This window comes from Lemur catta, chromosome 10 (assembly GCF_020740605.2).
Source record: "Lemur catta isolate mLemCat1 chromosome 10, mLemCat1.pri, whole genome shotgun sequence".
Classification (NCBI taxonomy): Eukaryota; Metazoa; Chordata; class Mammalia; order Primates; family Lemuridae; genus Lemur; species Lemur catta.
In genome coordinates, this window is record NC_059137.1 from 65,236,503 (window position 1) to 65,251,394 (window position 14,892).

The following is a 14,892-nucleotide window of genomic DNA, read 5'->3' on the forward strand; positions in this document are numbered from 1 at the left end:
TATTAAAATCCTGGAAAACGTGTTATATTGGCACATGTTGGAAAATGCTATTTTAAACATAGATGATAAATGAGTACATGGAGGGGAACTAAAGAATGACAAATTCTTCTCCATACGGGTAATCAGTTATAGCTACTCAAGAGTAAGTAGGCTAGTTTACTTTCCTCTATACAAACAAAACAGCCTCTGCTTGACCCTTTCCAATCAAAGGGAATACATTATCTGCTCCAATGTATTATTGGTTGATAATCGCCTTTTGTACTGAGCTTCTTTCCCCCAAGCCTAAGAGTTTAACTAGGGAAAACATTATTATCTGGATTTTTTTCAAGTCTTGTCTGTCTCTGCTATTAGTATCAGTGCAGGAATGGCAAATTTGATTAAAATTTTTTTTTAATGTAGAGCAACTGGCAAATTTGATTAAAATTTTTTTTTAATGTAGAGCAACTTTTTTCTTAAATTATTTTAATTTGTATATAAATTTGGCAAGGCTTTTTATTTATATACTTAGATTACTTTATATTCTTATATTTTAGGTATTCTCTATTAAAGGACGTATAGCTGAATCTTCTTGTTTCTAACCTAGTCTGACAATCTGGTTTTTTAATACTTACTGTGATTACTTGTCTGTATTCTTCTATATTCTTTTCTACAGTCATAGTTTATGTTTTATATTTGCCCTGCTATTTCTACATTTCCCCTTTACCTTCTTTTGGATTGAATATTGTTATTTAGTTTTATTTTTCCCCTCTGCTCTTTTGGAAGTTCTCCAAATTATTCCCATAGTACTTACCCTAGAAAATCGAACATGGAAATTTAACTTAATGAAGTTCAAAATTAATCAGTAGCTTTATCCTGCTTCTGAATAAAATATCTAGAAGGTTCATCATGACTAGGTTCTCTTGATTTATATACTATTTTGCCCAATGCTTTGGTTCTTATTTTTTTTTAACTCTCACAAATTATACATTATTATTATGGTTGCATATAGTCTATATGCATTTAGGTTTATTCACGTTTCTTCTTACATTTTTAGGACTTCCTTCTGGGATTGTTTTCCTTCTTAAATTTATCCTTTGAAAATTCTTTTATTGCTGGTCTATGGTAATAATCTATCCTTGTTTTTTGTTTTTTCTTTTAAATCTTTTCTGCCCTCTCAATCCACAGATAATGTTTTAAAGAGACTGTTTTAAGTGTGGTAAATATACCATTTTAAGTGTGGTTCTCTCTCCTCCCTCCCTCCCTTCCTCCCTTCCTCCCTTCCATCCTCTTCTTTCTTCCCTCTCCCACCTTTTCTTTCTTTCTTTTTTCTTTTCTTTTGATTCACCCTGCTGTAATGTAATGGGTTTTCTGAAGCTGAGAAATCTTCAGTTCTGGAAGAGCCATTACTCTCTGGGTATTGCATCTCTCCTACACTCTTACCTGCTTCAGGAACTCCTAGTCTTAACCTCTCTTTCACATTTCCCACTTTTTAATGCTTTATGCCACATTGTAGGCAATTTCTTCACATTTGTCTTTCAGTTCGTTGCTTTCAACTGTGTGTAGTATGTGGTGGAATCCACTGTTTATGTAACTTCAATTATATTTTTTTCATTTCTAAAAATTTTATTTGCTGCTTTTTCAGATTTCATTGGTCATTTTTGATGGTCTCTTGTTATTTCATTAGACTCTCAATTATCCCTTTCAATTTTGATATGTCTTATATATATTCTTTCTTGTCTGTCACTGATATTTCCAATATTTACAGTGTTTGATTCTTCAGTTTATGTTTCCTTTAACTCTCACTCATGGCGACTCATGTATGTTTAAATTGTGAACTCATGTTCCTTAGATAGATAGTGTCTGGGGATTCTTTGAAGGCTGTGTTTAGTGTGTTCCTTGGAGAGGATTTGCAGCTGGCACTGCGGTGCAGAATCACTTTGCCTGTGAGTGTTGTAGGGGAGTGTGGTCACATCCATAATATGAATTTCAGTCCGAAACCTGTGTGTGTACAGGTCTGTTGATAGAAATTTTCCAAGGAGATATTTTTAGTTATTGCCACTCTACCTACAGCAAGTGTCCCTTCCGTCTCCATCTGCGTGGTGGTATTTTCCCCCCTAATATATCCACTTGGATCAATCTCCCACCCAGTTTGGATGCTCAGCCTGCTGTTTAAATGCCTGCTTCAGGACGGGCTTGTCTGTGGTTTTGAGCTTTCTTGGCATCTCTAGCCTTCTCAAAGGCAGCCTGCATGTAACAGATTATTATTTTTAAAATGACACCACCACTGTTGGGTTTTTCTAGACTGTTTTGGAATATTGTCAGAAATGGAAGCCCCTGTGGTCTAGTTATGAAGGCATTTTCATCTTTCATACCCAGTGATATACCGATTAAGAAAAAGCCAAAAGATCCCACAGATTACCCAACTGGGCACACCCTATGATAAAGCAAAGGATATTTTCGACATAGCCACAGAAAACTTGCCTACAAGGTCACCTTTGACAGGAGGGAGGGAGGGTAGTGGTTTAAAAAAAAAAAACAATGAAAATAATCTGTTTGAAACTAGATTTTTTAAAGTGGTTTTACGATGACAGTGCTTTGGAGTGGTGATAATAAGGGGGCTAAGCATTTAATATTTTATTCTTTTTAGGGTCTGTCTCACTGTATATTTGACTAATTTTCTAGTTTTATTTCTAGCCATTTCATTGAAGGGGAGAGTGTGTTTGAAAATAGGTAGCATAATGAACAAATGTTAACTCTTCCTGGTCTGTAGAAAATGTGAACTGGACTTTATATTGAGACATTTTGAATTATAATTTTATTTCTAGCATTGAAATGTTTGTGATTTTAATGAGGTGAGTTTTGTTTATTTTAAAACAGGCCCCAGGCATGGAAGAGCTGATATGGGAACAGTACACTGTGACCCTTCAAAAGGTGAGTTCTGCACATTTCATATATTCCACAGTCGTATACTTGATTTTCCAGATCATGGATCTTATTTATTTTTGCCCACACACAGTTTTTGGTGTTTTCTCCCTCGAGGTAGACAGTGCACTGTAGGTACTTGCTGGCAGTAATTACCATATTAACAAAGATTTGCTTACTATTATATTTTTTGGTGAAGGCTTGTAAAATATAGCACATTTTAGAGGTTATTTATTGGGTTCACCTATCTCCAGACAGAACAGGTTATGAAAGAGAGAAAAGAGAGGGAAGAGTAAAAATAACCCATACTGTTGAGGGATGTTGAGGTAGCTTCTATAATTTTAATTATACGTACATACCTTATAACTCCTTCAGTGAGTTTTAAATCCAAACTAAATTTGAAAAGATTGCCTTGGGAATCAGGAGACATGGCTTCTATTCCTTGTCCCACTCCTGATTCTATTAAAACGGGTTGAGTTAATTGAATTCCACCCCACCCCCCACAAGAGGATTGAAAGTAGAAATGATACCACATGTAAATAGATTTCACTTCTTTTTTTAAAGTCATTTCACAGGCATTATCCTTCTTGATTAAATGAGGTAATACATACAGCTTCCAATCCATGGAGTCTGGCACATGATCGATGCTTAATAAATACATATTAGCTCTGTTCCTTTTTATTCTGAGAGCAAAATTCAAGGTAGTCATGATATGTGTTAGCCCCACTTTAAACAAGAGCAGTAACAGTCTGTAAGTCATCTGTAAGGCTGAGCTGGACTAGAACTGTGTTCACGGTCCTGAATTCTTACTCCATCAAGCTGCCTTCATGTCAGCATTGTGGTGGTTTTCCGAGGCCCTGTAGGGATATTCTTCCTCCTCTGAGTCCCTCTAGTTGCTGTCATTTCCTAAAGGGGGGATTGTAAGTTCCTCAAAGGAAGAGTTTTCCTTTGACTCTCAGAATTGTGAGCTTTGAGCCTTGTCTTCAATGAAAATTTGGCTCCTGGATTAAATGTTTGTTGAATTAATCCAAGTGGAAAAAAATGTCACTGGGTCAGAGCCCATGTGCTCAAACTTTCGGATCAGTGATCATGGATTTTTTTTCACTTGAGGGGTTTTGCCTGTTTAGGTCTTATTTTCAACTCATGTCCTCTTTCTGACTCTAACCCCATGCCCTTTCCCCCAGTACTTCATATACTCCCAAGAGTTATGGACCCCAAATTTGCAGAGATGAGAAACTTTTTAGGCTTGGTATAGAGGATGGAGCTGCCACTGTCTAAAACCAGGTGCCAGGTGATGGTGCTGCCAAATTCAAAGCCATATGACTAATAGACAACAAACTAACCTATTTTGAGTTTGTAATTGTTTATAATTAGTCAGCATATTGGGCCTCACATGGGAACTTTTCCTTTGGGGGAAAGATTTTCTTTTATTCTCTGAGTAGATTTTTATATAATCAAACCATGATTTAGGATTATCTAGTCACATACACCCATATCATCTGAATGAAACTGGGCTTAGCTTTTTTAAACACTGAAATGAATTAGGATTCTGTATTATCTAGGGTCACTGTTATGCATTGCTAGACCAGTCATAGATGTAATAAATCTGTATTTCCAATCTATGCATGTAGAAAAGGGTTTAAGGGTTTGCTGCCTCATAAGATCTCAACACTAATTTTATGGTCAAATTTTATCTTCAAAATCCATTTACTTCTTTTTTGCCCTGTATTAAAATGAAACCACTAGCTCATCTAACTTGAAATTAAAGGTATACTTTAAAAATATAATTTTAGCACATATTCAGTTTTTACTGAAGTTTTTCCAGCTCAGGCCAGCATGATAGAAAGAGGTAACAGTTGGTGCTTCAAACAGCACATCGCTGTTTGGACAGAAGACAGTATTTCCCATCCTTGACAGCTTCTAGTGATAACTCCAGTCTGCACTATCAATCTTTTCCAGCTCTCACTGGCTGGCTGTTTTAGATAAGAAATTTCCCTTTATAAACCTGTCAGTTGACTGTGACCACGCTTTATGTTGTTTCTCGTTTGTTTCTGTAAGCTCATCTGTTCCTAAACAGTCTCAAGTTATTGACTCGACCTTTATTTTATTGAGTGCTTGTAATAAACCCTGAAAGCTACTTATGGAAGGATTTTTAATTTTTCTCCTAACTCCAATGCACAGGATTCCAAAAGAGGATTTGGAATTGCGGTGTCTGGAGGCAGAGATAACCCCCACTTTGAAAATGGAGAAACGTCGATTGTCATTTCGGATGTGCTCCCGGGCGGGCCTGCCGACGGGCTGCTCCAGTGAGTGTCCTCCCTTGTCCCCCGGCCTCCCCGGCTCCACTGGTCGGCCCCAGACAGGGCGTTTTGGTTGGTGTGCACGTTTTAAAGTTAAAAGGACCCTTTTCTATAGCATTTGAAAAGCCTGGAGGTGGGAATTGAGGCCATAACACACCATATTTGAACAATCAATCCCCCAAACCTTTGGGAACATATCAACTCTGGAGGGAGGAGAGGAGGGCCATTGTTTTCACAGGAAGGTAGTTACACATGTCACTTCTAGGTTTAGGAATCATTTGTGAACATGGAGTTTAAAATTGGCATGCCTTTCCCCCACTGATGCCTACCTAACACTATTTGTGTTTGTTTTACATTACATTCTTTAAGAATTTAATGAGGAGACTTTGGCTCAATGCTCGTCTTATTTGTAAAAAGGATGTGGAAATTGGGGAAATTTGCTACAGGAAAACGCGAGTTTTCCAACTGCCAGCCTTCTGGCCTGAGGGGATAATGGCGTTTTAAAAGATGCATGCCTGTTCCCACAGGGTAACTCCTGAGGGCAGAATCAAAGGTGAGCTGTCTGGCTGCACTGGCCAGATGGCTCACAACTTTGGGTTCTGCTGCCATTTAAGGCCTCTATGGTCCTATCAAAGTTAGTAGTCTTTCATATGGAGCAGTGTAAAATTTTCAAGTAATTTTTGGGATGAGCTGAAGTAGTAGTTAGGATTCTGTGACCTCAAAATTTCTTTAAGAATCTGAGGCAAGCTCTTGTCCTCTTTTCCTCCAAAAAAGCACAAATAGATACATACCTACTTTGGGGGAGTGTTTGTGGACTTTCTGAAGCCCGCTATGCAGCCTGGGCAACAGGGCACTGATAACAGAAATTCCTTTTGCTGTCTAGACCTTGTCACCATCGAGTGCCTCCTGGAGTGACCCTGTGGCTTGAGGAGGGCGGGCCTCTGTCTCCGCAGGTGGACACTTTCTATTAGACACTCTCAAAATGGAGCTGTGTGGCTCCCAGTGACTTTCCTCGGAAGAGCTCAGACCAAGTTGACTGAGCCTTGGGAGTCATCAGACAGGGAGCCCTTTAGTCAGCATTTAGGTCGATTTGCTGCTTCTATTTGTTCCTAAATAAATTGATTTATAATGAACAGAGAGGAGTTTTTTCACAACCCATTTTCGTTTCTTGTTTACAGAGAAAATGACAGAGTGGTCATGGTGAATGGCACCCCCATGGAGGACGTGCCCCATTCATTTGCAGTTCAGCAGCTGAGAAAAAGTGGGAAGATCGCGGCTATTGTAAGTTCCGGGTTTGCTTTCAGCTTGCCTCAATAGCATTTTGTTTTTATGCCCAGAAGAAAATTACCACTTGCTTTTAAAAATTTGGCAAAATCACATAACCTAGGGACCGCTACTTCTTGGATCCTCAGAGCTTTTGGAGGATGTGAAGATGTATGTATGTTATCCTCCCTGCCTTGCCTCAAGTCCTCCTGTGGACAGTGATGCTCTAATCTGAGTGAATTTGCCTTATGAACCAGGTTAAGCAGTTATTCCCTAAGAGAATTGGCTAGATTCAGAACACTGGTAAAGCAGAATTAATTTGGAAAAAAAAAAATTTCAGCTTAAAAACTCATTTGTAAAGGCACAAACAAGATCTGTTTTATCTTCATAGACTAAGAATTTCTTAGAGGACAGTGGCAGTCTGTAGCATTCATTCATTCACTCATTCATTCATTCATTCATTCAGCAAACACTGGCTGAGAATCGGCTGTGCACCGGTAGGCCACGAGGCGCTGGGGCCAGTCTGTCCTGCAAGGAGTGTTTGCTCCAGCCAGGCAGGTGGACACATAAAGCAAGAATTGTAATAAAGTATGTTTAAGGGCAATTCTAGGGAGGACGTACTGCGTATATGGTATAACATACCATATGATATAATTTTTTTTCAACTTTGTATTATGAAAATTTTCAAGCAAAAAGAAAAGTTGAAAGATCAGTGTAATAAACATTTATATATCTTTGAAAGTGTTAATATTCTGCCATCTTTACCTGATCTCTATATATTTTATAAACACTTGTATGTAGTTTTGGCAAACCATTTGAAGGAAAGTTAGACATGACAGTTCAATCCTGCTTACTTTAGCCTGCATCTCCTAAGAATAAGGACATTCATCTACATAACTATAATATTATCCTAGCTAAGAAAATAATAACTGCATAGTTTCATCTAATGTCCAGTTCATATCTAAAGATGTCATTGATAGACTTTTTTTCTTCCCCATCCAAGATCCTAAATTCACTCATTACATTTGATCATTGTCTCTTTAGTCCCTTATAATCTAGAAGGCTCCTTCTTTCCGCATGCCCTGCCCCCACCCCACCCCCACTTTTTTAAAGTCATTGACTTGTTTTTTTACAATTTTTAAATTGATGCATGATAGACGTACATAGTTTTGGGGTATGTGTGATATTTAATTCATATAATTTGTAAAAATCAAATCAGTGTACTTGGGATATTCATCATCTTAAATATTTATCTTTTTTTAATGCTAGAAACATTCAAAATGTTCTCTTCTAGCTATTTTGGAATGCACAACAGATTGTTGTAAACTATAGTCACCCTATGGATCTATCTAACACTAGGCCTTATTTCTTCTATCAAATTATACATTTGTATCCATTAATCAACTTCTCTTCATCCCCCGTCCCCTCTAGGCAGTTATATATAAAATGTCACACTTTCTCGATTTTCATCTGAATTTTATAATAGTGATTTAGGGCCGGCTCACGCCTGTAATCCTAGCACTCTGGGAGGCCGAAGCAGGCAGATTGCTCAAGGTCAGGAGTTCAAGACCAGCCTGAGCAAGAGTGAGACCCCGTCTCTACTAAAAATAGAACGAAATTATATGGACAGCTAAAAATATATATATATATATATGTGTATATATATATATATATATATATATATAAAATTAGCCGGGCATGGTGGCGCATGCCTGTAGTCCCAGCTACTCGGGAGGCTGAGGCAGGAGGATCGCTTGAGCCCAGGAGTTTGAGGTTACTGTGAGCTAGGCTGACGCCACGGCACTCACTCTAGCCCGGGCAACAGTGAGACTCTGTCTCAAAAAATAAAAATAAAAAAAAAAATAGTGATTTAGGCCTCTGAGGCTTTTCAGACTTCAGTAGAAGCAGATTTTGGAGGTATCATTATTATTAGTTTAATTCAAGCTTCACAGTCAGAGTCTTATTTTTTTCTAACCCTCTGAAGTTTTTATTGTCTCTGTTTTCCTGCCGAGGAACCTGAACCTTAGTGAGTTGGCAGGGACACAGTTTTACTGGAACCAGGGCTCTTGGCCACTGCGTTCCCTACATTCAATTGTGATTGCCCTGTGTCCGCATTGCCATTGCGTTTGTTTTGACGACAGGTGGTCAAGAGGCCCCGGAAGGTGCAGGTGGCCCCGCTGCACGGCAGCCCTGCCTTCAATCACGATGACCGGGCCTTTGAGGTGATGGACGAATTTGACGGCAGAAGTTTCCGCAGTGGGTACAGCGAGAGGAGCCGGCAGAGCAGCCACGGGGGGCGCAGCCACAGCTGGGAGGACAGCCCGGAGCGGGGGCGTCCCCACGAACGGGCGCGGAGCCGGGAGCGCGACCTCAGCCGGGACCGGAGCCGCGGCCGCAGCCTGGAGCGGGGCCTGGACCACGACTACGAGCGCGCCCGGGGCCGCAGCCGGGGCCGCAGCCTGGAGCGGGGGCTGGACGACGACTTTGGGTCACGCCAGCACCGGGACCGGGACCGCAGCCGCGGCCGGAGCATCGACCGGGACTATGGCCAGGCCTACGACCCCGACTACGAGCGCGCCTACAGCCCGTCGGCGGAGTACGGCCGCAGGGCCCCGCGCGACGCCCGGCACCCGGTGGCCCGCAGCCGCGAGCACCTGCGCTCCCCGCAGCCCCAGCCCCGAGCCGAGGGGGCGGCCAGGGCACGCGGGCCAGCAGGACGCGGACAGGCCCATCGGGGTCCTTCTGACAAAAAGCAAAGCGAATGAAGGTAGGCATGCTTGGGGCCGGAAGAAAAGCACTGTGACGATGTAGCACTTAACATCTGCCAGCGTTGACCTAACTGTCTGATGCCTATTAGTTTATTTAATACTGAAAACCATATCCTGAGGGAGTTACTCTTGTATCGTCATTTTATAGACAGTGAAACTAAGGCACAGAAAGGTTCGTGGACTTGCACAACGTTGTGCCATCAGTGGCAGAGCCAGGCTGCCAAGCTTTTTGGCTTTGCACTACCAAGCCAGTGGTTCTCAGAGCATCAGTAGAGATGCAGATTCTCAGGCCCCGGCCCAGCCCTACTGGGTCAGAAAGCATGGGGTGGGTCCCTGGAATCTGTGTGTTAATAAGCTGTCCTGGTGACCTTGAGGCATCTCAAGTTGGAGAAACTGCAATAGAGTACAGTACTCTGGCTGATCTTTGAGTTTCTGCTCTATGCCAGAGGCCATGCTGAATATATATTCCGTTATTTCGTCCTCACAAGAACCCTGTGTGGTAGGAGGCTTCACTTCTGATTTACAGGTGAGAGATACCGTGGTCTAGAGGGGTTTGTGGTACATGCCCACGGACGGGGCAGGTTCTAGCCTAGTCTGCCCATCCCACATTGCACACACATTGATCACATCCAGGATTCACTAAAGAAGAAGCTAGAGAAGCTAGTAGCACCTGCAGTTTATAGGTGAGGATTCTGAAACTCAGACTAGAGAAGCAACTTGCCCATGTCTTGAAGCCAGTAAGTAAGTGGTAGAGCTAGAGCTCAAACACTGTTTCCCCTGGAAATAGGTGATAGGAAACCAGATGAATGAACAGGGCTTTTGAGCCTAGTGTTGAGATATTTCCAGGATCAGTTCTTGTCTTCTGACTTTTAAAATTCCTTGCAACGTATAACATCTTTCATCTCTGTTTGTTCTTTAATTGTTCCCCTTCTAAGAGGAAAAAAGATAAAGAGCCCCTGAGAATGCAAAGTGAAAGACTCCTTGCTTTTTAGGTTTGGGATTTGCGTTTTAATAGCCTGTCAGATGAGAGGGTTTGCTTTCCTTAGTTTTTCATGAGTTGAGTTATGTAACTAGGTGCTTGTTTTAATGACCGAAGAATGATGGAGGGATGTGAGTAATGGGATATCTGGAATCCAGTCCAAGAGAGTAAAGGTGAAAGTTGAGATTGCATTATTTCTGAGGAGTGTGCATCTTAGGAGGTGTAAGGATTTCACAGAATCTTTATAACTATTTGTAATGAGATAGTCATTCGTTAACCCCTAAGAATTGCAGAGTAAGAGCCATCCTACATCCAGATTGAAAGGTGGATTGTAGAGAAGTTTCAAGAAAGATAATTTGGCCTGAGACCCCCTTCAGAGAGATCTAACACCCACTTTATCAGACACCCACCCTGGATTCTTGAGTTACCTAAGGCACTGCTTTCAGATGTCTCCCGTTCCTTCCCTTCCCCCTCCTATCACAGAGAGAACCACATCTGTAGACAGTCATGGATGTACCTGCATATCAAAAATTTGAACAGAAGTTTCATGGAACAGTGCTTATTCTGCTGTGTGATGCAGTCTGAGAGGTTCCATTACATTATATTTCATTACATTTAAAACTGGCTGGTTGCAACGTACTAATTTGATTTATTTATTTATTTTTTGAGACAGGTTCTCGGCTTTGTCGCCCAGGCTGGAGTGCAACAGGGTGATCATAGCTCACTGAAGCCTCCAACTCCTAGGCTTAAGTGAGCCTCATGCCTCAGTCTCCTAAGTGGCTAGGACTACAGGCACGAGCCAGCAGGCCCAGCTAATTTTTAAATTTTATATAGAAATGGGGTCTCACTATGTTGCCAACGCTGGTTTTGAACTCCTGGCCTCTAGTAATCCTCCTGCCTCAACCTCCTGAAGTGCTGGGATTATAGACGTGAACCACGACACCTGGCCACTAAGTTGATCTTAAGACCCACTAATGAGTTGCAACCCACAATTTAAAAAGACATTATCTGTCCAAAGGGACTGTCTAAGTCATGACTGGTCTTAGTAAATCAGGGGGAAAAGGGGCTATACTTTTTTGTGATATAGCGTTTTACTCTTTCTTGGCCATTTTCTTTGCCAGATTTGGAAATCATTAAACCAAAAAAAAGTTCTACTTTTTAAAAGAAAATTTTTTGCCACCTTTTGCAAAGATTACACAATAACTTAACTATCACTGGCTAGGGTTGCATAAGAATTAATCTTTAAAGAAATCTGACAGTAGGCAAGACCTACATTTGATGAATTCTTATGGCCAGCTATCACATTCCATGGGCACCACATTGCCTTGCTTGTAAATGTCTTAAAGCTGGTCAGCTGATTTATTTTTCTCCACTTAAGAAATGCCTGTATATATACCAATAAGTCTATCTGCAAACTTTATAATAAGAGTGCAGTTTTTAAGAGGATAGAGGAACTGTTGATAATACCAGAAAGAAGTTATCACTTAAGCTTGTCTGGGCTGTGAGGCCGTCTGAGCAGCAGAGGGCCTTTCCCTTCCGCCTTCCTTGACTGTCAGCATCCTAAAGGGGTGGGGGATGGGCCTCAACACTTTGAATCATTGTGGTAAGATCTGGTGCAGACAGGTTTACTGTGAGTCATTTAAAACTTATCTTTATATCTACTTCATACCTTTCCTGTATTGTAGAAAGTTACTTTGTTTTGTAATTAAAAGGTTTTCAGTCAGAACAATAAAAAAATTTAAATGTGCCTGTTTTAAAACCTGCTAGGTTGTGGTAGCTTCCTAAAATAACCAAAATTCATCCTTAAAATGTATAATTTTACAGGCTTAATAAGTAAAATCAGAATAGCCTGAACAGCATTGAAAGTCTTTTAAAATATGCATACTTAGTAAATACAGTATTTTTTCTTTTGATAGCAATTCAAAGTCCCTAGACCCCCTAATCTATGCTGGTTTTTGTTAAATGCTTTACTAATTGCTGCGCCTGGCTTCTTTACCCTTTTCTTCACACTCGGAATTTCTTTTGGTTCCAAACCCCACACGATCTGAGTTGTTATAGATTATGCTATACTATTTGCAGGGCCTTCCTGTGGACAACCTGCCTGCCAGCAGAACATTCATATTAAGATGTGCTAAATTGTCTTTTCCTCCCCAACATTTTATTTGAAAAGTGTCAATTTTATAGCAAATACCCATATAGCTTTCACCTAGTTTTCCCAGTTGTTAACATTTTGTCACCTTTGCTTTCTTTTTCCTCCTTCTCCCTTTTCCCCTCCCCTCCCACCCACCTTCTCTCTCTCAGAAGGTTTTTTGGAACCACTTGAGAGTCAGTTGCGGGCAACTCAGCCGTTACCTGTAAATATTTCAGCAGGTATCTCCCAAGGATAAGAACGTTTTCCTACATCACCATAATGCCATTATCACCTTAACAAAAGTAACATTAATCTCACTTTAAAATAGTATAATTCATTTTCAGATTGTTCCAAAGTAATGTGACCCACTCTCCTTTCTCCATTCCCTCAGTAGATCAAGGATCTAATGAAGGGTTATGCATTGTGTTTGGTTTTGGTCTCTTAATCTAGAACAGTCCTCCTACCTCTTTTGTTTTTTATGACGTGGACTTTTTTGAAAGAGTCCAGGCTAGTTATGTTAAAGAATGTCCCATCCACAAAATTAATTTTTTATGAATATTTTTTAAATAGTCCTGAAAACCAGACTAAGTTTTCTGAATAACTTGATGACACAGGTGTGTGTTTCTGTGTTTGTCTCCTAGAGTATGGTCTCCGGCTTGGGAGCCAGATCTTCATCAAGGAAATGACCAGAACAGGCCTGGCCACTAAAGACGGCAACCTTCACGAAGGGGACATAATTCTCAAGGTGGGAGGATGAGGGTAGAAAACAGCAGTGTGCGTGCGTGCTGGAGTTCACAGCCTGCATTTCCACGTTCAAGTGCTAATACGGTGAAACTCAGTTGTGATGCCATCAGTAGTAATGCAGAGGCCAGAAGAGAGCATAGTGAGATGATTTTTATCAGAGAAACCAGACTTGGAGGTTTGTAACAGTTTAATGTCAGTAAAAAAAACCAAAAAAACAAACTCCATGACTACTTTCTTCCTCCCTGTTTATTTTATTTAAGGTTTAGGTTCCTAGGCCCTAAACTAAGGAAAGGTGAGAAGGAGAATTGGTGGTCTATGAATGCTGAATATTTAATAGTTCTTGTAAACCTCTCTGGTCAGGAAACACGTTCCAGTAGTAAACCAAACCATCGTCTTGAGCTTGGACGTTAAATAAATTAGCAGAGTAACTTATACCTGTATTTGTGATCCAGGCATGCAGGATTATATTTAATTTAAAGGATAATTCATTTTTAGTCAGTCAGTCATCCTAAAGCACATGTCTGTTTGAATATCTGAGCAAAACCTTTGTATTTTTAGACAGGGAAAATATGAATTTTCTGCTTTGCTGGGAATAGTCGTATTGCATGTAACATTACCATTCTTCATAAACACAGATCAATGGAACTGTGACTGAGAACATGTCTTTAATGGATGCTCGAAAATTGATAGAAAAGTCAAGAGGAAAACTGCAGCTAGTGGTGTTGAGAGACAGCAAGCAGACCCTCATCAACATCCCGTCCTTAAACGACAGTGACTCGGAAATAGAAGGTAAAGGAAGAGGCTGTGAGTTTGGCTGGGGGTAAAGAAAGCTGTTGATTCTGTATTCTTACCTCTATTTAGCATAGCCATCCAGTGGGAATTTAAATTTCCCATGAAAGCCTCCCTTTTAAACTTTAATCCCAGAAGATCAGTGTTTGGTTGTTATTTGCTTATTAAAGGGTCTGTTGAAATTAGGTTTCCAATATGAAATTCTAGTGCACTTATGAACTCCCAGAGGACACTTAATTAGGCCACTAAAAGCAAAACTTATTAGTAAAATGTGAACTAACCATATCATTTATATATTTGCTAATTGCTCATTCTTGTACTTAGTTGTGTGGGTTTTTAAAAGCAGCTTATTAGTATTTCCAACAAAGAGAAGCTAGTTGGTACAACTGCTAAAACAGATAGACATTATAATAGAATCAAAATGGCTAATGTTGTGGTATTTGTTATTAATAGTTAGCAATCTGTGCCACCCCTCTTTAAAGACCAATATTTATTACTTGAATATGAATTACAGGTAGGATAACATTTTAATATTGTCAAAATTGCCAATAAAAATAAGTAGTTGTAATATATCCTACTATTTCTTTTGTGCAGGAAAGTTTAGAAAACATTAAGTTCTCAAGTTGTAAAATAGGTTTTTGTTGATTTTTTTACAAAAGAATTTATTTGTAAAACCTTAAAACTCACTTTAGTTTTCAGTGTATCAAAAGTCATTCACTGCTATGGGTACAGTGCAGGAAAACAAAAGAAGCATGGGAAATAATCTCACCATGCTCTAGGGGTTTATAGTTTTTACTTCCTTGCTACTCAAAGTGTGGTCCTCAGCGCCCAGCAGCATCAGAGTCATCTGGGAGCTTGATAGAGGTATAGAATCTCAAGCCCCATCCCACAATGACTGCATCTTAACAAGATCCTTGGGACATTTGTATGCACCTTAAAGTTTGAGAAGCACTAATCTGTTTGGTAAGAATGAATGTATATGTCTACAATCCAGTAATTGAATTTCAGCTCTTCAAT

The 14,892-nt window shown here is 40.1% G+C and overlaps 1 protein-coding gene across 1 annotated transcript in view; it reads left to right on the forward strand.

The window, feature by feature from the left end:
• The window catches only part of TJP2 (tight junction protein 2), a 70,810-nt gene that overhangs the window by 31,368 nt on the left and 24,550 nt on the right, over positions 1 to 14,892 (forward strand). Inside the window, 7 exon segments of the mRNA XM_045562404.1 lie at positions 2,857 to 2,910; positions 5,083 to 5,207; positions 6,380 to 6,482; positions 8,606 to 9,127; positions 9,129 to 9,231; positions 12,984 to 13,087; positions 13,722 to 13,875. Of these exon segments, the coding sequence (XP_045418360.1) occupies positions 2,857 to 2,910; positions 5,083 to 5,207; positions 6,380 to 6,482; positions 8,606 to 9,127; positions 9,129 to 9,231; positions 12,984 to 13,087; positions 13,722 to 13,875 (1,165 nt within the window).